The sequence below is a fragment of the Urocampus carinirostris genome, chromosome 6, assembly GCF_059441175.1.
Source record: "Urocampus carinirostris isolate Australia breed hairy pipefish chromosome 6, RoL_Ucar_1.0, whole genome shotgun sequence".
In the NCBI taxonomy this organism is placed as follows: Eukaryota; Metazoa; Chordata; class Actinopteri; order Syngnathiformes; family Syngnathidae; genus Urocampus; species Urocampus carinirostris.
The window spans coordinates 16,961,331-16,988,797 of record NC_142354.1 but is presented as its reverse complement, the minus strand read 5'-3'; the positions used below and the strand labels follow the sequence as shown (position 1 = coordinate 16,988,797).

Sequence of the window (27,467 nt, the reverse complement as noted above, 5' to 3'; positions counted from 1 at the left end):
TTATTTCTACTTCAGTAATATCATTTTGAAATAAAAGTAATTTTACTTGAGTACAATTTTGTCAAATAATATTAATAGTAATAGATTGTATTTCGAAGCGCCTTTCAGGAAGTCGCTGTACACATAGTACCAAACAACAATAAAGCAAGAATAAAATAAGCAAGTAATAAACAGCCAATAAAACACATTATACTTAAAAGGGGCAGTGTGTGAGGCATATGGTCAAGAATAGGCAAGTCTGAAGAGGTCAGTTTTGAGTCCGGCTTTGAAGGTGGACAGGGTCGCAGAATTTCGGAGGTCAGGCGGCAATGAGTTCCAGAGCTGGGGGGCAGAGCGGCTGAAAGCTCTACTCTACCCACCTCTGGTCTACACTGTAGTGGTCTACACTGTAGTGTGATACCTTACTGTGTCTGTTTGTGTGTACTTGCATGTTTATTCATGCTCCGGCACCAACCCGGCGCAAACCTTTGCGCTTCCCTGAAACAATTTATTTTCTGGGGCCAAACAAGACCGACACATACTTCCACATCGCTCTGTTAATTAGGTTTGTATTCCTTCAAATTATTTTGATTTAATTTTTATGACTTCCCACCGATAAGCTGAGAAGGGGAAATACATATTCTCTATGAATTTTTATCTTATCACTCTTCTCTGCAATTGGCTGTGCACACAATATCATGCAATTATGACGCATGTGAAGCTATGGAGGAAAAAAAAAGATTATAATAAAAAAAGAGGCGCCTCATGTGTTTGCTGATAAGAGCAGCCCCAGAGAGCAGAACAAAGGGAGCGTTTATTATTTTCGTGATTATGCATATTGATTCTCATTCTCAGGGAGAAAACGCCACAACGGTGTTTTTCAGTAAAGGGGCCTAGCCAAAGTATTTCTTTTTGTCGTATTGCCACATTTCAGGCTTCAAACTAAAAGGGACAGTGTTTCAAATGAAGTGTCTCCTATTGGTACAAAATAATTTTAATACAAAAGGAAAAATACATGAATGATCATACCAATGTTATGGTCGAAAAATGTGTATTTCTTTTACAAAGTAGAATCCTGATGGGATGATTGTAAAAACATTTATTTTTCATTTACTAAAATGTTAAAATGTAAATTGGAATTAGAATTATCTTAATTATACCAGGGTTCTTACAGTTGAGAAAATGTTTTCCTTGCTTCTGCGTTTTATCTCCTTGTGAACCACTCAACCATTCGCCTGAGAAGAGAAGCTGCTGCAAACCTTAAGAAATTTGAACTGTTTCATAAGGAAAAATGGGCTAATATGTATGTTTCAAGATGTACAAAACCTATAGAAAAATAACCTAAAACACTGGTTGCTGTGATGACAGCAAAAGGTTATAGAAAGTATTACCTCAAAGGGGGGTACTATTTTTGCAATGCCTACTTATTGTTTTGTTAGCACATTATAAATGCAACAGCAGCTGCTGGTGTCCTTTTACAAAGCCACAGTGGAGACCATTCTAACATACTGCATTACAGAGTGGCATGCTGGGTGCACGGCACCATACAGGAAAACACTTCAGAGGGTCATCAACACAGCCCAGAGAATTGTTGGTTGCTCTCTACCCAGTCTGGAGGACATTGCCTGCTCTCGCTACCTCAGCAGAGCAGAAAACATCATCAAGGACTTTTCTCACACCAGCCACCACCTCTTTGACCTGCTGCCTTCCGGCAGGCGCTACAGGTCACACAAAACAAAAACAAACAGACTCAGAGACAGTTTCCTCCCCAGAGCCATTACCACCCTTAACACACACCGCACAAAAAACTGAAACTCTTGCAAACACACTACCTCATACAGATGGCAAATTGTAGTCACGCCTATGCTCACTTTGCACAATGTTGACTATTTTTGCACAAACGCATATTGCACTAATACGATCCCAAAACTGTATATAACATCCTACATGCCCACATTTCTTGTGTAAATATTGTGTAAATGATAACCTTATCTTCTTTGTTCCTTTATCTTCTTTGTTTTCTTTTATCCCCACTGTTAAAAACTGTTAAATGTGATACTGGAGTGCCACGCCCAATTTGGTTGTCACAATATGTTCAACCCATTTTGTAACAATGACAATAAAGGTATATTCTATTCTATTCTATTTGGTGTCTTTGCCGATTGTGTCTCACGTGTTGCTGATTCTTATAAAATGTTTTTTTTTAATCTCTAAATTTCTTTAAGGTCCAATACTTTTGCAAGGCACCGCAAATGCATTGGCCCAAAAACAAACATCCAAAATCACCTTGTTAAAATAACGACACGAGCTATAGAAATGGCGTGATTTAAAGCGGGTTTTTTTTGCCACCTCGCAGTGTTTCTGTGTGTGTGCCATGTGTGCAACATAATCTCCTCCATGTTGCTTTTGCGGGTGGAAGCTGTCAGGATTAACACCTGTGCAACGGCGCATACTCAGCTGCGCAGCAAACATTTGCACGAGCCTCGCACCGACCGCGTCCTGATGGTGGAAAATTGAGGGCTTGCTTTCTGGAGGTTAACAATGACGATAGACTAAAATAATGAAGGCTAGTTTTTGTATGCCGACGACATTCTCCTTGAGGAGATCTAAAACAGGAATAAATAGGGAAAAGAGAATGTGTTCTAAGTAGATTAATCCTCACAATAGGGAGAAAAAAGTGAAAGATAATCTAACCAGGGTTCTTACAGCTCACGACAAGTTCAATTCAAGACTCTTTAAGACCTTTTTAAAGCCTTTTGAAATTAAATTTAAGACCAAGTCAACAAAAAAACCCACGACTAAAACGATCGATTCCAAATGGTTAGAGGATATTTCAAACAGATTATTATTATTGTTATTTTTAAATCACAGACATGGAAAACAATAAATACATTTTTATTGTACTTCCTGGATCCTCAGTCCAAACAGGCAGATAACTACTAATGCCAAAGAACTCTTCTGTTACATTCATCATTTTTGTCATGATGCATGAAAATATCTCATCTCATTAGCTACACCGCTTATCCTCAGTAGGGTCGCGGGGGGGTTGGAGCCCAAACCAGCAATCATCGGGCAGTGGACACCATGAACTGGTTGCCAGCCAATCGCAGGGCACACAGGGACAGACAACTCACTCGCTCATTCACACCTAGGGACGATTTTGACCGGCCAATTTACCTGAAATGCATGTCTTTGGAATGTGGGAGGAAACCGGAGTGCCCGGAGGAAACCCACGCAAGCACGGGGAGAACATACAAACTCCGCACAGTAAGTCCGGTAGCTGGATTTGAACCCACACAGGAGGTTCCCAAGACCTTAGAACTGTGCCGCACACGCGCTAAACATTGCGCCGCCGTGCTGCCGCATGAAAATATGACTATACTAAATCTTTTTGTTCAAAAAAATCTAAAAAAAAAAATCGTAAAAATGTGTTCACAAAATTGGATTTGAGACATTTTAATGCCAATTAAGGCCTAGTTTTTCAAACAGTGAATTTAATGCCTTGTTCAAGGATCCGCAGGAAACCTGCTTGCCTATAGATTACAGCTTGACAAAATCGTGGCTAAACAGTTACTTGATTAAATATTTAGGTGTCACATTTTACCCAAATCTGTCTTTTCAGTTACACTTTAATTGTTTTGCATTTGCTCATTTATTTACAGCACTTAGGAGTTAAGATTTTTAATTTATACGTTATTTTGTTTGCATTTTCAGGGAATTTGTGTTGTAGTCCAACTTTAAATTTGTTCAGTGTGTAAAAAGCTTTTTTGTAGATCTGTGAATATTCTAATTCATATTTAATGTGTTTTTTAGGGATCCACTGTAAAACATATGAAATTACTAAAAATTGGTCCACAGTGTTTTATTATTATTATTATTATTAATATGGTTGGTTGGTTGGATCCCTTTACTACTAGGGTTGGAGGGCCATCATTTCCTGTGATTTGTCTTGGGCAACTACAGCCAAGTGGTGCACATCTTTCTCCAGGCCAACACATGTTTCCACGCGGTCTTGAACCGGGGACTTTTCGCGTGTTAGGCAAAATGTGCTAACCACTTCCCTACATAGAAGAAAAAAAAACATGAGAGGAGCCGCTTGGGAGCCGAAAGAGCTGGCTTTTCTCAGTGAGCGGAGCCAAAAAAATGCGGTGTTCTACATAGAGCTGTCAAGTCATGTCATGCTTATTTATGTAGCCCTTTATCAAAGGTCTGTCAAAGGGCTGCACAGACATTAACAAGATATTTTATGTGCCCAAAACCATGAAATATTCAAACTGTGCATGTTAACATCTACAAGAGCCCGTCTGCAATAAAAAAAAAAAGGAATTTCAACCATGGATTCATTTTAATAATAAAGAAAAATATTTAGTATTTAGATTTCCTTTAAAAAAAAATGGCATTTCGTAGAGAGGCCATGGAAATCTATCTACTAGTAGTTTCACTACGCGACCAGTAGGTGGTGAGGCTTTTGAATGACAACGCAGTATTGACAAGCCACTAGAGTAGGCATGTCAGCGTCATTTTCATGTCAACTATTTCAATATTTTCCAGCACTTCACCCAAAATTTAAGCATGTTCCTGACCTTGAAAAGACACCATTAATATTCAAGCGTTTTCAAGAATCTCAGGTACCCGTACAAGGTTTGTAACATAGATATCTTAATTTATTGCGTGGTCCATATAGTCAGACTGCCAAGAATCACGGCAATGGCAACAATTTCAAAAATCTTCAGCACTTAACCCAAAATTTAAGCATGTTCCTGACCTTAATATTCAAGCGTTTTAAAGGTACCTGTACCAACCTTTTAACAAAGATATCTTCAGAGACTCCCAAGAAACATGGCAATGGCAACAATTTAAAGAACTTTCATCACTCCACCCAAATTTCAAGCATGTTCCTGACTGTAATATTCAAGCGTTTTCAAGGATCTCAAGTACCCGTACCAACCTTGTAACAAAGATATATTCATTTATTGTGTAGTCAATAGAGTCAACATGGCATTGGCAACAATTTCAAGCATTTTCAGCACTTCACCCAAAATTCAAGCATGTTCCTGGCCATAGTATTCAAGCGTTTTCAAGGATCTCTATGACCTGTACCAACCTTGCAAGATATCCAATTGATACAACCACACAAACAATCCTTGGAGCGCTAAGCATGATACGGGGAGAATGTCCAACGGGTGTGAATGATTGACATCAAGGGTAGTTTTTGATGGGGCTTTAATATTGCCTTGCTGACATAATCACGTGGCGGCGGCTCCTACTCACTTCCCGGCAGCATAGACCTCGGCCGTGTCAAACAGATTGATGCCGTTTTCATACGCCAAAGTCATCAGCTGCTCTGCCATCTGTCGAGAAAGCAAAAGGGGCAAAGGAAAGACAGAGGAGAGGGATCAAAGATCACTGAAAATTCTCACCAGCACGCTTTGTTGGAAACACAGGCTAAGGCTAAGGCATCTAGGGCCGCACGATTTTGGAAAGAGAACCTAATTGCGATTTTTCAGACCTGTATTTTGATGCGATTTTCGATTTTAAAAGAAAAGCGCATTTCTGTTCTCGTTTTGTTTTCGGGGAGAACTTAAACGTAGTAAAAACTTACTTTGAGATGTCTTCCTTAGAGAATGATTGACTACGACTGCAACAAAAAAAACAATTACAGACGCTGCCCTACTCACGAACGAGATAGGTCCCGGACGGTTCTACGTAAGTTGCTTCAGTGCTATATTTTGTATGTTTAAGGTTTGTATAAGTAACCTGTATTGTTTTGTACTAAAAAAAATAAACATTTTATAAAATAATATGGCATAACAAGAGAAATAAAGTTGATTTTAACCTACTTTTGGGAGATGAGCTTCAAGAGGTCCACCGGAGAGTGGATGAAAAAAACCAATCCAAACATTTTTTTCAACCGCATCAAGCTTTCTTATTTACCTTACATTTCAAAAGAAAAGGCTTGCCTCTTCTTTACACTTTACACCGATGGTATGGAATGAATGCACGAGTTATTAAACAATATAAAAGTTCTCAGCTTGCAGGAGATACAGTATAGAATGTTTAAACACAGCCTAGGAAGAGGAAGCGGATTTCTTCTTTGGGGTGGATGCTGGGTGACCTCTTAAGCACCACACGCCAGTAGAGGCGGAAAGAAGGACTACAGTACTGTCCTGTACTCGGAACATGGTGCACACAATACAAAATCTACCTGACAGCAATGTCTGGATATTTTTTGACTTCCGGAAAAAAGTAAGTCGAATAGTAGGGGAGCGTCTGTATTGAAAATGTTATATGCTCTATCATAATGCTGATCACGCTAAAATGAACTTTCAAATTATCCACAGATAAAACAGGTCACGGACGTGTCTGATTTCCTGTCCTCATCAAACGAGACGTAGCACATGAATAAATTAATTAACTTGAATAAACAGACCACTCTCGGCACAACACCAGCTTTTTGACTGGCAGCTCACACCAGCCTATCAAAGTCTTGCAACACACGTTTTGCAAACATCGCCCCGCCTTAATTGGCTGGTACTAATAAAACCTGCTTCTGATTGGCGGGTGCTGTTAAACCCCGATATGTGAGAATTCTTGTTAGCCACTAAATTCCATCATTCAAATAAAAAACGGGGCCTATGAATCCTTAAAACTTCCGGAGTATTTTGCGGTTACACCATGTCACGACGTCACATGGCGATATCGATTCGATTTCGGTTCATCGTGCAGCCCCAGCGACGGATGCGATAAAATCCATCTCACCTCGTCTGTGATCTGCCCGCCAAACGTCACCCATGTTCCTGTACCATACGGGAAGAAAACACAGAAAAATGAAGAATATGAGGTGAGAACATAACTATTTGGGACACATTCAAACATCAGTTTCAATTCTTTTTAAATGCTAACTCAGAGTGATTATCTGTGTTTGTGGTTGTTTTGTTTTTGTCCTTCAGATTTACTGTTGGTGTGTATTAATTCTATCTATGGTAGGGCTGCATTATTTAGTCGATGCTGTCGACAAAAATCGATAATAAGAATTGTTGACTTTAAAAATGAATTAGTTCGAATTACTGACTTAGTTGGTGTTAGTTGGATCCCTTAACCACTAGAGTCGTAGAGGCACCATTACTTGTGGTGTGTCTTGGGCAAGTACAGCCTGGTGGCACACATCCCTTACCAGGTCAGCATATGTTTCCACCACAATATGACAATATCTGGGGGAAGGAGGATTACCTTATGTGCCGTTTTTTTTCTCAGGTTTTCTTCATTTTCCTCTTGCTGAGGTTTTTGAGTTTTTCCTTGCCCCTCATATAAGTTTTAGATCAGGGGATGGTGTCATAATAGTCTGTAGTCTTTGATAGTCTGTGGTCTGTGCAGCCCTTTGAGACTCCTTGTGATTAAGGGCGTAACAAATAAACATGACTTGACAATGAATTTCGCGAAATCATTTAATTGAAGGTTTTTCCAACAAAGTAAGAGATCTTACATGATTAGAATCTCTAAGAGTTCCTCATGTGCAACTGCGTCTGTCTTAGCGTCCAGAAATCAGGGTTTGTACACATTTTCAATGGCCAAACTCAAGCACTTTTTAAGGACCCTCAAAGCCGATTTTCCATGTTATCTAGCATCATTAAAAGACAAATCCATTGACAATGTCAAACTGTAGAACTATGTCTTGATTAATCCTGGACTAAATTGCAAAGGCGAAGCGAAGCCACCAGAGGGCAGAAACAGCTTCATTTTAAGCATTTTTCTTCGCAGGGGTGTCAAAACTCATTTCATATCGCCACATATGGCCTCGGTAGATGTCAAGTGGGACGAACTATTAAAATTATACCGAACATGCTATAAAGAACCCCAACATTTATGTAGTGAAGCTGCTGACTAAATTGGCCATTTTATAAATCACCAAACTAAGGATTCATAATCACAGAGCTGCATTTTTTATTCTAAGGGAGGATTTTAAAGGCGTTAGTCTAGTCTTGGACTTGTTTTGGTTGTGCTTCAATACCAGGTGTCATGTCCTGACTGACACTTTAGAATGTCATTTAAGTGCTGATTGGTTTCTTTCTCTCTCTTTTTATTAATTTTGAACTATCGACTCGTCATAACTTCTAAGCTTATTTTTCTTGGTGGATTTTTTTAAGCCCGTGACATCACACGCAATGCGCTCATGAATTTGGCACAAATAAGCATGAGTTGACTTGACTATAAGGATTAAACAACTAAACCAACCGGAAGAGTATTTGGGAGCCTTTTTAGGAATACAAGCCATAAAGGCCGGTTCTCTAAAAAGTCGGGATTCCCATCTTCACAACTGACCATTCAAACTAGCTTTAATTTCGTAGACACACTTAATATTATTTACTGCTGATTGTTATTTTATTATATTGTTTACTGTTTATTTTCGTTGCACTTAAAGTGTTACTAGAATATTACTAGAACAGCTTTTTTCCATCTTCGCAACATTGCTAAAATTCGCCCTATGCTGTCAGTCCAATGTGGAGATTATAATTTATGCGTTTATTACCTCCCGTCTCGATTACTGTAATGCCCTACTCTACGGTCTCCCGAAGTCCAAAATCAAGAGCCTTCAGCTAGTACAAAATGCTGCAGCGAGTCTTTTAACTACAACAAGAAAGTTTGACCACATTACCCCGATTTTAGCTAACCTGCATAGCCAGTTAGCCTAAGATGTGATTTTAAGGTTCTGTTGGTAGTATACAAAAAAATGCATAGACTTGCCCCCTCATATCTTTCAGATTTAATTTCCCCCTATGTTCCGTTCCGGAGCCTTTGCTCTGAAAATGCTGGTCTACTAGTGATCCCAAGAGCCAAAAAGAAATCTCCAGGTTCGAAAGCGTTCTCCATTCGGGCCCCGATGTTGTGGAATGCTCTTTCCCCTGAGATTCGAACTGGAACCTCAGAGGAACGGTTTAAATCTAGGATTAAAACACACTTCAATTATTTCGCTTATGAATGGCCTATATTTACTGTTGACGATGTGTATTATTTATCACTGCAACATCCAATTGCAGTCTGGTCATCCTGGAAAGGGGATTACCTCATGTGCGGTCCCTTCTCAAGGATCCTTAATTTTCCTCATGTTGAGGTTTTTGAGTTTTTCCTTGCCCTCATGTAAGTTTTAGATCAGGGGATGGTGTCATAATAATCTGTGGTCTGTGCAGCCCATTGAGTCTCCTTGTGACAAGGGCTATACAAGTAAAGATGACTTGACTTGATAAATATGTTGCTGGTGAGGTGCAATAAATATTAAAAAGTTCTTTAACACAACTACCTGTTTATTCTTCTCTATTTAACCGACCTAAATATTGCTCAGAAACTTCCAAATTCTTGACATATGAATTCTGTTTTAAGTAACGGAAATAGTTACTTTCCCTGGTAACTAGTTACTTTCAATATAAAGTAACTCGGTTACTAAAGTAGTGAGTAACTATAACTAGTTAATTTTTGAGAGTATCGTGGGCAACACTATATGCGGGGCAAGATTTGGATTCCAAATCCATTTCTTTTGAGCAAAATTCTTGTGTTCATAGGTGCTCGTATACGAAATATGTCTGTACTTCTTTCAATTGTAGACGTTTTTGAACAACTCTTGAGACTTATATGCATCTTTTGTCCTCACTTGATGCGAGAGGACTCCGAGTGCCCGCCGTGACTCGATTACACAATGTATCCAGGTCAAAGCAAGCCTTCTCGTGACTGTTTGGCTCTTACCTAATCCCAGGCAGGACACGCGGAGACCCGACTTGCCCAGGTTTCTGTCGAGACACAAAAAGAGTGCCAGCGTTAATACAAAGACAACGATCCGATATTTAATGCTTTAAAGCAGGGGTGTCAAGCTCATTTTAGCCGGGGGCCACGAGCTACAGGGAAAAAAAAACTCAACGGGGGCCAGACTAACACATTCAAGGGAAAGAGAGAAAGAAAGAGTGAGAAAAAGAAAGAAGGAAACAGATAAAAAGAGTGAGAGAACAATGACAGAGAAAGAGTCAAAGAGGAGCAGAGTGAGAGAGTAAAAGCGAGAAAGAGAATGAGAAATAGAGAGAGCATGTGGCAAAAGGAGAACGAAAGAGAAATAACAGATGGAAAAGGAAAAAAGTGAAATAAACTGAGATAGAGAAAGAGAAAGAAAGAAAGAAAGAAAGAAAGAGAGGAAGAGAGAGAGAAATAAAAAAGGATGAGAGAAGAGAAAGAAAGACAGAGTGAGTTTGGTAAAGAGAGATAAAAAGAGAGAAAGTGATAAAAAAACTAAAATAAAAGTGAGAAACAGAAAACAAGAAAGACGAATGAAAAAGGGGGTAAAAATAAGGAAAAAATTATAAAAGAGGAAAAGGAAGCGTGTGAGAGAGTGAGAAAGAGAGAAAGCGAGGAAAAAAAGCAGACCATGGGAAAAAGAAAAATTGAGAAAGGAAGACAGAAAAAGAAAAAGTGAGGGTAAAGAGAGAGAGAGGGTGAGAAAAAGGAAAATGAAGCGAAAGACAGAAAAAGGAAGCCAGGGAGAGAGTGAAAAAGAGGGTAAAAGAATGAGAGAGAGAGAGATCATGAGAAAGACAAAAATTGAGAAAGGGGACAAGAGAGAAGGGGAGACATATGGAGGGAAAGAAAAAAATGAAAGAAAAAAGAGGAAAAAAATAGCAAAAAAAAATGAGAGAGAGAGAGAGAGAGCGAGAAACACTGCCCCAGAAGTGCCTGGCTTTGGCAAACATCAAACAAAAGATTTAAAACTATTAATATTTTTCTCTTGTGCTTCTCCCTGCAATGTCTTCCTGATCAGATTTTAATCCTAATCTACCCCCAGCCTGAATGTTTGACATGAGTGCTCTAAAATATCTAGGTTCATCTCATTGAGAATGAAGTCCATTGGACACACAAAGATGATGTCTTTGAATTCAGTCACAAAAGTGGAGGAGAGCTTTTTGCGACAGGTTTGCCTTGAGGGCAAAATTTGAAGCGACACGTATGAATGGCTAAACCCAAAAAGAATACGGAAGCTTGCAAAGCTCTCTGAAGCTAAAAGCCATCTTGGACCATACAGACAATTCAGCTTTATGCCTCCTGTCACGCATCCACTTTACGACTGTAGGTTCTGTATTCGCGTCAAACAAGGTGATATCTTTGAGGGACTAATTCTGCCTTGCTTGATAATTGAAGGAATACCTATAAAAATGCCACAGGAACACATGAGTCAATCACATAATCTATGACATGAATGGATTGTGCAATTTATTTCTTAATTTGTTTATTTTGGTATCTTAACTTTGTCATTTTTCAACAATTTCTCTATCCTTGGAGAAGAGATAGAGGCAGTAGTAAACTCACTGAAGAACAGAAAGTCTCCAGGAATCGCCAACATCTCATTAGAACTCATACGAAATGGTGGTGGACGAACTGTAGACATTTTGACCAAGATTTGCAAAAAGATCTGGCAGACAGAATAGTGGCCATCTGCATGGACATAATCCAGGAGTCGGGGACTTTTTTGACTCAAAGAGCCATAAAAGCAAAATATATTAATTTTATTTTGGGAAAGAGCCGCACCATATATTATGAGACAGACTTACTAAAGTGCTAAACCTGCGCCCCAGACAAAAGCTTAGTCTTCAGCACATTTATTTTTGATGATTTGATAAAAATTATGAAAAGACAATAATGCCAGAGCCCTTGTCCCAAAATCAACAAACAAACCACTTTAAACTTGTCTCGTTCTTGCAATTACTCAAGATCGGTTAAACTCATTTTGACCCTTTTTTTCATACATGTTGGTTTCAAAACCAGATGCAAGCAGTTATTTTGTAAAAATGTCACATTCTGCAAACAGGGAGCCTGATGTTTACCTTTGGCGCAGACGGCGTAGGAGAGATGGGAGGGAGTGCTTGCACTTTTTGCATAGCTCCACCCATCCCTCCCACTCACCCAATCAAATAACTTTAAGTTCTCTTCTCCTATTAAGTTCTCATAAGGTATCTGAACACTGAACACAGATTATAAAGTGAGCTTTTATATAAAGGATTCTTTAGCGTTGTACAGTCAAAACAAGTTTTTCTTTGTGTTACCTTGACTGTAACTTGTAGTGAAAAACACGCCCTATATATTCTGAAAAGTACTGCTTTGTAATTCAGCTTTGGTTTGGCTTTGCGTGTATCTGAACAGGATTGAAGGCTCAAGTATTGAACGAGGTGGAGAAAATTTGCATGCAATCAAATTTGTCTGAGCCACAGGTACTCATAGAAAGAGCCATATTTAACAGACTGAAACCACAGGCTGAAAACATCCTAGCTGAAGAACGGGCAGGTTTCAAGGAGAGAAGGAGCACCACGGAACAGATTTTTAATCTGCGCATCCTATGTAAGAAGTCTCAACAACACCAGAAAAACCTCTATCACGTTTATGTTGATTTCAAGAAGGTTAATGTCAGAGTATAGCAAGGCGCTTTATGAGCACCCCTGCTAAAGTACAACATGGGCCAGAAACTAGTTCAGACCATTGAACAACTGTATGCCAATGCCAACAGTGAGGTACTCATCACTGGTTTCGAGCCACAGTCGGTGTAAGACAAGACTGCATTCTCTCTCCAACTTAAAACATCTTCCTGGAGACGATCATGTCCTAAGCTCTGGAGCAACATGAAGGTACAGTCAGTCCATTTCGCGGATGATATTGCCAGATTGTCAGGAAACGAAAAGGAACTCAGAGATCTGGTCAATCGCCTGGACAAAGCATCAACCCAGTATGGGACGGGAATCAGCACAGACAAAACAAAAATAATGACCAACAAACCCCAAGGTATCACCAGAAACATTGCCATCAACCACAAAGAGCTAGAATGTGTCACCAAATTTTAACATCATGGAGCGGTCATATCAGAAGAGGGTCAGAACTAGAAATCATAGTCAGGATAGCTCCAACTACAGCCGCACTTGCCAGACTTAAACCCATCTGGAGGGACAAGAACATAGCAGGGAAATCACAGATCAGAACCATGCAAGCGCCAGTTACTTCCATTCTCCTCTAAGCTTCCTCTATGCTTCCTCTATGCTGCGAGACAAATGACAGAAAGACAGGAAAAGAAAATCCAGGCCATGGAGAATCTTCTATCTAGGCATCAGCTACTTAGCCTCTGTGACAAACAACCGGTGCGCAACACCACGAAAATGTAAGTGGTATGGTCACATCACAAGATCATCAGTACTGGTGCCAACTTTGCCACGACCCAAGTGGAGAAAGCTGTCCAGAGTTGTGTCCATTATTGGTGCCTCGACAAGCCATGCGGTCGAGGGATCCGTGAGCCGCGATCTTGTCATTTAATTGATCTTGTATTTCAAGACTTATTTTGTCGAGTATTTTGTCATTCATTTTATTTGGTATTTTTACTTCATCATTTATTTTCTCATGTAGTTAGTCATGTATTTTGTCACAAAAAGTGATATTCAAACGAGGGGCGGGTCAAACCGGCTAAGTTTTCACCTATTAGTTGATCGACGAGGAACCTGATCATTAATCAATGATTGTTCGATAGGTGAAAAGCTCATTTGACATATTGTTGAGACGAAATACACAAGAAACGTGACGAAATATAAACAAAAAATAGTACATGGCAAAATACATAAAATAAATGACAAAATACACAAAAAAATAAATTACATAGCAACCGACGAAACTAATACTGAAATTTAAAAATATGACAAAATACACAACAAAATACTTACATGCTCTACATACTCACAAATATACATGACAAAATACTTGAAACAACAATGTACACGAAGAAATAAAAAAAAAAAATGCAAAATCTAAATCCTGGCAAAAAAATGTCAAATTCACAAAAAAATATGTGCCAAAAAATATGACAAAATACACCACAAAAAATTAAAAAGTTCATGACAAAATAAATAAAAGAAAAAATACACGCCAAAATGCATGGCAAAATAAATGGCCAAAAAAATATGACAAAATACACGACAAAAATGTTACAAAATTCATGACACAAACGACAAAATTCACAACAATAAAGACAAAATACATGACAAAATGCATAAAAAATAATCTTCAAAAAAGGACAAAATACACGACAAAAAAAAATACACGACAAAATGCATAAAAAAATAACCAACAAAAAAGGACAAAATACACATCACAAAAAAGAAAAAATACACGACAAAAAATATGACAAAAAACACGATAACATTCATGTCAATATAATGTCATGAATTTTCATGTCGGAATAAAATTCACGACAAAAAGAAAAAATACACGACAAAAAAAAAGAAAAATGAATGGCAAAATGCACACAAAATAATCATCAAAAAAAGGACTAAACACATGACAAACAAATAAAAAATACACAACAAAATGCATACAAAATAATAGTCAAAAAAGGACAAAACACACAACAAAAAATACACGTCAAAATGCATGAAAAATAACCAACAAAAAAAGGACAAAATACACGCCACAAAAAAATAAAAATAAAAATAAAAATAAATAAATAAATATATTAATATATATATATATATATATATATATATATATATATATATATATATACACATACGAGAAAATGCATGGGAAAAAAAGACTACAAAGTATGACCAAATTCACAAGAAAATCCAAACAAAAATAAACGACAAAATGACTGACAAAAAAGGACGAAATACACGAAACAATACACGACAAACTAAATACTGAAATAAATAAATTTAAAAATGCATAAATCAAAGTATAAATTACAATACGTCTTCTATTTGTTTATTACGTCATTTATGTATGTGTTCATGTATCTATGTGGCATAAATTCGTAAGTCTTTTTCGATATATACATGTGTATTTCAATATACGGCAGGATTCGCCTAACATAGAACCTGTCCATTAGATCCCTCCCAAAAATGTGTGGTCTTCCATTTCATAAATAAAAGGACGAAAAAAGTCAAGTTTCACCAGGGATGATGTAACATGTGCAGGAGTCAAAGTGATTGTGGGGGAGGATATCTACTACTGTAGATCTTTTGAAACACATCGTGTACAAAAACACAGTGACTGGAACTGTCTTTTTTAACACTGAATTAGGGTTTGTACTGAGATTCGATCACCTTTTAAGGACTTTTAAAGCATATTTTACAATTCCTCCAGTACCATTAAAAGAAAAATCCAATGTGAATCATGTAATTTACATAGCCTCAAATGTATCTGTGATTTACCTATGCAATGTTAAATCTTGTGTGTGCATTTATCAAGACGTGATTTTTAGATAGACACTAAGTTGTGAATTGATTTGTATATACTGGAGCCATATGCCCCTAGTGGGAGGATGGCTAGAGTCAAGAACACACTCATGTTCTTGACCCTTTTTGTGATATTAATACAGAAGAGGGGGTTCCCAGCCCCCTAGATCAACCCAACCGTTGGGAGTCCTTAGGCGACCAAACCTCCCAAAATTCAAGCGCTTCTCAATCCCTAAAAAAAACCCCACAACATTATAATTCACGTATTTTCAAGGATTCCAAGCCCCTCTACAACCCTGACCTTAAGACCACAGTCCATATTGCCCTAAAAAGGTGTAGCAAGCACGTTTTCACTTGGGCATGACGCTTTATAGGATAATGTCGTACAAACTAATGTCAGCTGCAGTCAATAACCAGTGAAGGAGAAATGCAGAAGCAAAGCCAAACCACCAATGAGCAGTATCAGCATAATCTTTAAGCAGACTTGTTGAGAAACATGGCAACCATTTCAAACATTTACAAGCATTTTACCAAAAAAGCACCTGTCCACTTGGCTGTGACCTGTACCGGTATATAACGCTGGATAGGACAATGCCGTACAAACTAATGCCAGCTGCAGTTAATCACCAGTGAAGGAGAAATGCAGAGGCAAATCCAATCCACCAGAGAGTAGTGTGAGTTGAATCTTTAAGCAGACTTGATGTGAAAAATAGCAACAATTTCAAGCATTTACATTTCAACCCTTGAAAACACCACGTTAAAATCGAAGCATCTTCAAGAATTGCAAGCACCTGAACAAACCCTAAAAGACAAATGTATGTGATTGATCAATGCGTCCACCTAAAATAGGATCAAATTCCTATTTGGTGAAATAAACGGACGACGTGGCATTTAGCGACTGACAAGAGTTAATAAGGAGAAGCATCCTGTGGGACGGAGAACCTTTTGTAGTGTTTGCAGTGACATGGTTGCCAGATCCCCTCCGGCAAAGCATTGCTAATCTTTAATTAGACCCGTTTTATTTCAATGAGGAAGACGTCCCCCCAGGATCCAGTGCTCAGCGATACAGTCAAATGGAACACAAGGCAGATTATAGTGGTCGTAATTGTTTTTGACGCACGTTTGAGAAGATGGACCGAGATACAGTAAAATCCTATTCCTTCACCTTTTTAGTAGCCTACCCTACATATTATAATCAGGGATGACAAAGGATATTTTCTTAGCAAAATACTTTTATTCACAAACACAAGGAATACACATTTCTTCTTTGGCATTGAATCTGTTAACTGGTTTATGTTAACAATTAGGTGAATCCAGTTTTACACCTGAACCAAGTCACCACGCTTTTTACTTTGTTTTCATTTACTTAAAAAAAAAAAAAAATCAAAACTTTTGATAGAAATGACCGAAAGACTTGCTTGTTTTTTTATCATACTCAGAAAAGTTATGCCAGATTCAGGCCGTAGGTCTGAAATGCCTGTGCTACAGTATATTGATATCAATCCGGTCAGACAACATCAACGCCAAAATGAAAAATAGCTGCAACTTTGAATGAATGAATGCATAAAATTTTTGTTTGAACACGATAAAAACAAAACAAGTGAAAAAACAAAAAAAACAATCTTAACGTATACCTATTTATACTACCCCAGACTTCCTTAATAATTGTGTTTAACAGCTATATCTTTTGTGTATTTACATGCAACAAATATACATATTTACATAGGTTCTATGGATCCACAGTCACTTCATCATCATTATCATCACCATCATTATTCTCCCCGTCATCATTATCATCATTGCTGTTTCCATACATTTTCAGCATAATATAATAATAGTATCAATTATAATACCAATAATTCTCATGGGTGCTCATGGTGAAAACTGTTTGTTTTGTGGTGTGTGTTGTCCATCATAAGTATCTTTGGACCTGCTGCTTCGGGGGGTCCATTCCCAGGCAGCATAACCCTCGATTGCTATGGGTCCTGATCTGCGACTGGGAGCTTGAGCCAGATGCCTCCAGCATCAAGCTCCCGCTTGTCTGCCCTATCTATGAGATGTGCAGTTCATGTCTATGTTGTGTTCTTAGGACGTTTATCTATGTAATTGCATCCTCATTTACTGTATTTAGTTTTTGTTTGGTTTTCACAATCATCACCTACATATTTATTTACCTCATTGTTTGTTTATAAATATGGATGCAGATCGTGCTGAATTTGCATAAAATGATGGTGACAGCAATATAATAACAACTTTCAACACAAACCATAATAGACATATAGTTGATCATGATAATAATAATAACAACTTTAAATGACAACAAAAGCATGGGCAAAAAAAGATCTAATTATATGCCTCTAGAAAAAGCCATTTATTTTAGCCACTATTAGCAACAAAGCTGATGTTCCTCATGTTTAACCTTGCAAAAGCAAGCATCATCACAATATGATGCTCGTCAGACAAAACCAAGGTTGTCCCTTTGTCAGCACACGGCCATGTTTGAAATTTGTGCTCTGGCAACCTTGAAGAGACCCAGCGGCATGTCTCCTGCCGTCGGCAGACAAGCTTCAGGTTTCTGCTGATATTCAGCACAAGTGAAACACAACGTCAGGTCATTGCTCTCCAAGTTTTCTTTAATAATGGAGAAAATGAGCCCGGGGAAAAGGACAGCGACACCAAAAGTGGCACTGGGGACAGAGCATGTGATCCGGACACAGATTATGTACAGTAAGCATGTTGATTTGCTGACAGTTAATAATGGGGGTAGGGGAGTAATTCTCTTGTAGTTACTTTGGACACAAGGAAATTGTTTGTCACTGCAGTAGAGACTGTAGAGCAACAAATAAAAAACACCTTATTCAGGGTTCATACACCTTTTTGATGGCCACATTTCAGCATTTTTAAAGCACTTTCAGGGTCAATTGTTCCATTTTCCAGTACCTCAAAAGGAAGCCACTCAAAATAACTTTGTTTGTTGTTGATGTTGTATTAGAGTCACTATCTTGCCCCGAGCACATATTTTGTGCTATATTGAGCTGTTGATTTAGGGTCTTTTTGTGTTAATGGGCTGCTATGAACTGAGATGAATTCTTCTATTCTGCTTTAACAATGTACACGCAGCTTGGCAATGTCACACTTGTTTAAAATGTGTTAACAATTGACTTCAATACAAAAGATATAAAAAGAAAGTACTGTGTGTATAAAATGCATAAAAATGAGCCAAATTTGGAGTCATTTTAATGATATGAATTGCTCCGAAGTATAGTGCATTCAATATAAAAGACTGCTGATCTTTTGCTTTTTGTCTTGATATTTTATTTTCAATTTTTTGCGTGTTTTTAAAAGGATCTGTGTCTAAATTGGTTAAGATAGAATTGTAACTATTTTTTTAGGTGCATTTTATCATTTATTCATAGAACTCAAGAGTAAATATATTGTTTTCCATTTTCAGGGATTTTGACCAGAAAGCCATAATGATAAGCCACCAGAGCAGGCGTGTCAGCGTAATTATTATAGACTCAAAATAAAAAATCTTTACTTATTGCGTGTTCTATAGATTCAGACAGCCAAAAATTATGGCAACAATTTCAAGCATTTTCAATCACTGCACCAGAAATTAAAGCATTTTTCTGACCTTGAAAACACAAGATTAAAACTAATTCATTATCGAGGATCTGTACGAACCCTGGTCCAACAATTAAGAACCGCATTATAGGATATTCCAATCCCAAAGTTTTTGGAAAGGGTCTTTCTCCCAAACTCAATAAAAAAGTTAGGGGTCACCTGAAATACGTTATATTTGTCACTTCATTGCAGTCATGTGAAAACAAAGACACGTGTTTAAAGTCAGCAGCAATGACAAGACAGAGTGATGAATCAGCAAGCAAATCCATTAGGACAAACATGCCAGGAGAGTCCACCTGAGTGCTACTATTAATACCACCTCAAAACAGAATGCGGGCAGCTTTTGTGTCAAGTCAAATCATGTTTATTTGTAAAGGCCTTAATCACAAGAGTCTAGAAGGGCTGCACAGATCCCCATTGGACCACCCCCTGATCAAAAACCTACACAGGGGCAAAGAAAAACTCAAAAACCTCAGGTGACGTCACGATGCCTTCCTCGGTAGAATGAGAGCGATGACGGACGGCAGAAGCACCCTAGGGATTAGAGCTTGAATGAGGATTTGACTTGAAACAAAAGATGACAGAAAAATACGATCGCAACTTTTAACGATGGTGATTCATTGCTGTGCGCTGGGCAAGGTTCTAAGCCAGATTTGGAATTGTATCCCTCTTGATGAAGACTGAAGGCGGCGACGTTTATCTGCAAATCAAACAGAGGGACTTGTGTTGTGATGCGGCACAACACTGACAGCTCTCAAGTATTCCAAGATTTGCATCGATCATTTTTTTACAAGGTGCGTTTGATGTGTTTCGAGCAATTTTATGGTAGTAGGTATGAGTCACGTAAAGGACACTCAATATAATCGATCAAGATAACAACAACAATAACAGCAATATAATAAGTTAGCTGGTGCTAATTAGCAATGTCCTGAGGCTTTCCTCAGCTCAGAGCCTGACATCAGACTTTGACGAACTTGCATCTCAGACAGGTATCTGGCTTAGACCAATGTGCAGAGTAAATGAGAGCGTAGCAAACTGAAAATGGATATATCTGTTTTTATACACTTTCTCTACTGGAAGGGATGGTCTATCAATAGTTGAAATGTTGGATTTTTATCGAATGACATTACCTGTATTATTTTTGGTTCTGTTGTTGTTGGCTTTAAAAATAGTTTACTTGAAAAATGAACTTGAAAGGATAAAGGGAGAGACATATTACTACTTTATTTATTTAAATAAGAAATGAATACCACTGTGTTCTTTTAAGGCCCGGTCACACAGCCTTTCACGGGCGTATCGAGGCTGAATCACGGCCAGAAATTTCTGCCCGTGAAGTAGAAGAAATTCACACGCGGAAAAAGTTTTGCGCTGCTCAAAACTTTAGCCCACGGGTAACCGCGGGCGGCACACGCGGTACAGACGCGGAACGACGTGCTACGGCCGCGGCCAGGGCGCGGTTACACGCGGGTAGGACGCGGAATTTTAGCGGGTAATCGCGGGTGGAGCACGGTCATAGCATGTTTGTTCTGCGCCTGTATCGCGGTGTTATCGCGTGAATTAGCGCGTGTAACGCGTGTGACGGTCAAACTTGGCTTCTTCGGTGCCATAGCTTGAAATCTTGATCTTCACGGGACTGTGTCTTGAGCGGTTATGATTTCTACAGCCCGGCTCGGCAGCTTTTATACCCGTGGTCCACACGCGGAAATGACGTGGAACTGCCGGCGTCTGTTTTGCGGGCATTCCACGGATAAACAGCGGGTTAGCCAATTTTGCGCATTTTCTACCGTGGGCAACCACGGGCAAACATTTTTTTTTACCCGCGATACAGACGCAAAAGGCTGTGTGACCGGGCCTTTAATTCAAATATAATTTCTCATTTTTTGTAATATCAAGCTTTGGTTGTTCCAAATATTTCGTTTAAGCAAAACTGAAGTTTGTTTCCATATGAAAAGGTAAAAGATTACATATAAGTTGCAGTTATTTTTTCAATAAATATTGACTTTGGCGCGTGACTTTACTTCTCTGCTTAATTTTGGCCCACTGTCAATTTGAGTTTGACACCCCTGGTGTAAAGTGTAAAGAAGAGGTGAACCGTTTCTTTTGAAATGAAAGCGGAATAAGGGAGCTTGATGCGGTTGAGAAAATGGTTGGATCGCTTATTTTTGGCCACTTTCTACCACGGAGGAGGACCTCTTGAAGCCCATTTTCCAAAAGTAAGTTAAACTCAACTTTATTTATCTTTATATAGCATAGTATTTTATGAAATGTTTATTTTTTTTACTACAAAACAATACAGGTTACTTGTACAAGCCTTAAACATATTCATATAAACCTCATCTCATCTCATTAGCTGCACCGCTTATCCTCAGTAGGGTTGCGGTGGAGCCCATACCAGCAAACATCGGGCAGTGGGCAGGGGACACCCTGAACTGGTTGCCAGCCAATCACAGGGCACACAGGGACAGACAACTCGCTCGCTCATTCACACCTAGGGACAATTTGGACCGGCCAATCCACCTGAAATGCATGTCTTTGGAATGTGGGAGGAAACCGGAGTGCCCGGAGGAAACCCACGCGAGCACGAGGAGAACATACAAACTCCGCACAGGAAGTCCGGTAGCTGGATTTGAACCCACACAGGAGGTTCCCAAAACCTTAGAACTGTGCCGCACACGCGCTAACCACTGCATTGCCGTGCTGCCTCATATAAACCTTAACATACAAAATATAGCACTGAAGCAACTTAAGAACAAATTCAATTTTCGGGCGATCGTTTGTAAGTAGGGCAGTGTCTGTATTATATGATGAAACAAGAAGCACAACGTATTAAGATCAATCGCAAAATCAACACTACAAACAAAATAAACACAATGGTCTTGTTTGTAAGGCCACATTCATAAAGGCTATTTGTAATGTACTAAAAACACGGAGGAATGCACACGAAATATACATTGAGGCAAAATATGAGCAGCTGTCTCGGCTTTCCGTTCCGTTATAACACTGCTACAAGGTTCAGTCACATGCGTGCGTCACATTTATTTACTCAACTGCAAAAAATACATGTGTGTGCATGATGCTGAAGGCTAATGTTTGTTATTGTTGAGAAAATCTTATGTTGGCGCTGTGGTTTTGGTTAAAAGTAATGGGCCTGAAAAACGAAGAATTAGTCGTGAATTATGAGGGTCTGTGTCCGCCAGATTTTGGATCTTTCCGGCCTCAAATAACAAAATACAGACGCTCCTCTACTTACGAACATTCGAGTTACGCAAAACGGTACATCCGCACAAAAATATCCGGAAAAAACATCCGGACGAGACCAAATCTCTCCGCAACAACAAGTAAGAAGACAGTTTCAAATTTAACACCATGTTTGCTGGTTCTCGGGAATGAGCGGTTTTTTTTTTCTGTACGAGGGAACCTCCCCAAATCGACAAGCTTCATAGTGGGAAACTTTCTTTTTCTGCTAGTAACTTTCAGCGGTCGAAAACTCCCATAATCTTCACCCCCCCCCCTTTTTTTTTAATTGGTTTAATTCCTGTGTTAATAAATTGTGTGTGTGCTATTTCAATCGGCCTGGTTCATTGATTCAATTTCCGTGGGATAGAAAATTGAGTTTATAACTCAACGAACTCCAGTAATTACATAATTTAATTTGATCAGTGTAGTAAATTCTAGCGTCCTTCAGAGAGTGGAGTACCAGCAACACCGAGAGGCCAATTCGTTTACTGATTGCAGTAAAGAGCAATTCGTTTCAATCCTAACGATTTTAAAAATTAAAGCTATAAAAATTCCGACAGTAGGGTTAGGTGTCATGGGCGTAACTATGGAAGTTGACTTCCTATCTCCTGATGACATCCCCAAGGGGAAGCATATACAAATTAAAAGGCACTGGCCCTAAAATTGAACCCACGAGGGAAGAATAGCAATGGCAAAGCCATGTCACCAGCAGACTTGTTAAGAAACTTGGCAACAATGTCGAGCATTTCCAAGCTCTTCACCCGTAATTCAAGCACTTTCCAATCCTTGAAAACACCACATTAAACATTGCATCATCTCTTCGCAGATAGCAAACCTGGAGTACCGATTTGAATATGGTACCGGCGAAAGTGCTTGGAAACGGGTACTGCGGATGGTAGAGCATATTTGCATCGGCGTTCGGCGGTGGAGCGCAGGCGGTAAGTCTTGATGACGAGAAAAATGTCCCAGCATGCACCCACACTCACCGTGGCCAAAATCACACACCCACCAGCTTTTCCACGCCACCGTGCTTTGTTCAAGGAGTCATTCTCAGTAGCACACGTTATTAATAGATAGAAAGATAGCGCCTCCCCCTATTGCTACAATATTAAGACATATGATTCGGTTTTCTAACTTCTTTGGGCAGGGGTGGGCAACTGTTGGGTGTCATCGGGTTCAAAAATTTGGCCAGGGGGCCGATCCTGGAGACCCATCTGATTTTTTCTTTTATGAATAACTATACATGCAGATATATCATGTTTGATTTCCTAACATTTGTTTTGAAATAGATAAGTTACATCAAATTGGTTTTCAAATGCTCCCAATTGAAGCAAAATAAAATATTAGGTCCCTGTTTTAAGCGCTAAATTAAATATTTAGTTTTAGTAAAATTATTGAAGTTGTATTTTTGGGGGGTAATTTTGTAGTATTTCCTTAGTAGTATTCTTGTGATATTTCTGTAGTATTTCCAAAGTAGAATGTGTCTCGTATATCTGTAGTATTTTTGCAGTATCACTGTAGTCCTATTTCTATAGTATTTCGGAAGTAATATTTCTGTAGTAGTATTTTTTTGGTATAATATTATTGATGTAGTACTTTTGTAGTACTACAGTAGTTCTATTTTTGAAGTATTTATGCCATATTATTTCAGGAGTAGCATTTTTAATTATAGTATTATTGTTGTGGTATATTTCTAGAATTATTTTTTATGTATTTCCATAGAGGTATTTTTGTAGTATTTCTGTAGTATTGCCATAGTAGTGTTTCTTAAGTATTTGGGGAATTTTACTTAAGTCGAATGTTTGCAGTATTTCCGTATTAGTATTACTGTAGTAGTGTTTCAATATGATTTTGTCACTGAAGTAGTATTTTTGTAGTTTTTTGAGGTATTCCTTTTCTTTTTTTCATTCCTTGTTTTTTTCTGTACTCATTAATTTCTTTTATTATTTGCTTCTTTATTTTTTTTCCTTTCTTTTCTTTGTTTTTTTTTTCGTTTTTCCACTTTTTCGTATTAGCATTTTCACCTTTTTCTCGCCTTTTTAGCTCTTCCGGACACAAACAACATATGAGTGAAACAATTCTATTTTTGCAGATACCAGATCTCTACTTAAACTTTTACTTTAAAGCTGGTGTCCGGAACTTACAATTTGTTTACTCTCTGCCACCATCTCAAGGCTTAAAATTGTTCCTCAAGTTCTAATAAACTCTTCTTTTTCATCCCTTGCGGGGGTTTGGGTTGGCGTATGGACTGCATTTACAACAGGTTTTTTTTTTTACTTTAGCCATTTTTAGCCATGGAAATCATTTAAGGCATTTTTAAAACACTTCACCCAAAATTCAAGCATTTCCCTGACCTTAGAAAACACAAAGTTGATATTCAAGCTTTTTTAAAGATTTCAAGCACCCGTACGAATCCTGGTGAAGGGAAATTTTTCCCAAATAATCTCGGTCGAGAGTCGAAGTTATCCAAAGCTGAAGCATCACTTAGGGCTGCACGAGTAACGGAAATCTAATCTACATTGCGATATGATGTAGTTTGATTGTGTAATATAACACTGCGGTTTTTTTCAAGGATTTATTGACAGCAACCCTAACAAATGTCCCCAAAAGAGGGCGCCGTTTACTCAATTTTAACCCCTTAAAAATTTTGTAAAATTCACCTCAAAGCTCAATCCAAAACGTACCCAAAGTAAATTGAATGCTGTTGTTGAACATTATGAGGAATCGAGATGGTTTTGGTCTGTTTTGAAAGGAAACACTGAAGTTTTGTCCCAACTGCAAGTGCTACTAACATTGAGTAGTTGGAACACACAGAAATAGGTTTTTATTCTCGCCTGAATTTCAATTTTCCATTAACATGCCTGCTTATGAGTGTAGCGTAGGCATCTTTGCTGGAAAACAGCTAGGACAATAGCATGGATCCTTGTCTGGATCCAGGTCAAAACTGAACATCAGTAGTCTGTACGTTTTCTAATGGTATGTCTCTGGATGACTGGTGACATCATATAGACACGTATGTGCTTCTTAACAGTCTGATAAGTTGGATAAAAATGACCCCTTTGGTGTTTTTCTTCTAAATCTTTAAAAATGAAAAAGCTGCAATACTGTCATATTCCAAGTATTCCTCATAGAACATGTGTATGAAATGATGCCATTATTTCACTCCACCCAAGGACAAATGTACTGACACTGCCCTACTTACGCACTCTGATTTGCATTAATTTAACATATTTAGAGGCTTAGAAATCCCATGATAAAACAAATGAAAGAACGGAATAGTTGCCAACACTTTAAATCGATAAAATCGCTGAGTTGTTGAAGCCATATTTAATAAATAAATGCAAAAAAAAAAAAAAAAAAAAAAAGGTTTATACTTGTGGGTTTTGACAACCGCGGGACCTTTTTGGAACACAACCCCGCAATAAAGATTGATTACTCTATTCAAGAATATTTAGGAACTTCCTAATGACCAAAATGCGGACACTCTTGTATTTGCTGCCCTACTTACAACAGTGATGGGTTCCGGGCAATTGTTCGTATGTTGAATATGTTCGTAAGTTGCTTCAGTGTTATAGTTTGTATGTTTAAGGTTTATTTAAGTATGTTTAAGGCTTGTATAAGTAACCTGTATTGTTTTGTACTAAAATATAACATTTCATAAAATAATATGCTCTATAAAGATAAATAAAGTAAAGTAACTAACTTTTGGAAAATGCGCTCCAAGAGGTCCTCCTCTGTGTTAGAGAGTAGCCGTAAAAAGCAATCCAACCATTTTCTCAACTGCATCAAGCTCCCTTATTCCACTTTCAAGTCAAAAGAAACGGATCGCCTCTTCTTTACACCAACCATATTGACTGGATGCACAAGATATTAAACAATAAAAATGTCAAAGTTCTTAGCGCGCTGGAGATACAAGAGTAAGAGTATGTTTACACACAAACTAGGAAGAGCAAGTGGATATTTTTTCTTCCGGGTGGATGTTGGATGACCTCTCACAGCGCCACATGCCGGTAGTGGCGGAAAGAAGCACTACAGTATTATAGTTTTCGACATCCCGAATTTTTTTTTCCGTATCTACCGTTTTACGTAAGTTGAATGGCTGTAAGTAGGGGAGCGTCTGTATGTACTGATAGCTCATGTATCCAAGGGTTAAAGACTTACAAAAATAACAAAACTATCACGGAAAACGCACCTTTCTTTTACAATAGAAAATTGAATCGAAATTGCAATATCGGCCTGAAAAATCACAAATAGTTTTTTTTCTCTAAATCGTGCAGCAGGGGTCATCAGTAATTGATTTTTGGAAAAAAAAAAAATATTTAAGTGCGAAAAAATTAATGTTAATTTTTTCGCGGCAAGGCCAATTAATGGGTATTCATTGGATTTCTAGCCATTAATTGGTAATTTAATGGTATACTAGCCGTGTCAATATGGTCGAACAAACTGGTCCCTCTAATCTTTACTTTTAGTACAAAAAATATCTTCTGAGTTATTGGTGATCACATCAGCTACCGCCATGTTGGGGCGTGTTTTTATTCATGTGTTAGCTGTACTTGAGAACCTCAGAATCAAACGGAGCGAAATGCGTATGTGCATCCACGACGTACGTGCTTGAGGCAAAACGTGAGCCAATCAACAAGCCCGATTTTGTCCCGACCAATAAAAAGCTGCTTTGCAACCACACTACGTACGTACAGCTACCGTGTTTCCCCGAATATAAGGCCGGCCTTACTTCAAAATCATTGTCAAAAATTGAGGTTTTGAAATAAAAATATGTGCAAAAGTAATACATTTTCGCTAAAAATTTCTTAGAAAAGCATTGCCGTTGTTAAATAACGTTTATCTACGGTTTTCATAGGTAATATGAGCCTCTTATTTGCAGGAAGGTTGAATTTCATTTCTCATAAAAAGCTGGGCCTTATATTCAGGGTGGGTCTTATAATGGGGGAAACACGGTAGCTTACGCGTATGCATGCACTGTCCCGATTGTGCGTGTATGTGACTTTGACCGCATACGAAATGCTCGCGCGGCGTGAAAATTTGCACGTTTGTTGACGCAATCGACTAACAAAAAACCCGAATATTTTCGCAATTAATGGGTCGCAATAATTGATAATTATTTAAATTTTGCAATAAATGGATTTGTGAGTTTAAGCAACCATTCCATTAATTGTTCGCAATTAATGGCATTAATTTTTCACCAATCATTTATTGCTGACCCCTGTCGTGCAGCCCTCGCTCCACTGTATAAAATAAGACCCTATTGTTCCAATACTGAGGAGTCCTCCATTTCCTTGCAATAAATCTGTTCTGCAAACCTAAAAATGTGTAATTCAGACTTAAACGTTCCATTCACAACAGTGACAGAAGCAGTGCATTTATGGAGTA

General features: G+C 38.3%; 1 protein-coding gene across 5 annotated transcripts in view; it reads right to left on the bottom strand.

Moving 5' to 3' along the window:
- Positions 1–27,467, bottom strand: part of kcnab2a (potassium voltage-gated channel subfamily A regulatory beta subunit 2a) — a 158,252-nt gene that overhangs the window by 36,674 nt on the left and 94,111 nt on the right. For all 5 annotated transcript variants that reach the window (XM_088338068.1, XM_088338069.1, XM_088338065.1 and 2 more), the window contains 3 exons: positions 9,715–9,758; positions 6,739–6,776; positions 5,251–5,330 (listed from right to left, as the gene is read on the bottom strand). In XM_088338068.1, coding sequence (XP_088194194.1) covers positions 5,251–5,330; positions 6,739–6,776; positions 9,715–9,758 — 162 coding nt within the window. The remainder of the gene's footprint in view (positions 1–5,250; positions 5,331–6,738; positions 6,777–9,714; positions 9,759–27,467) is intronic.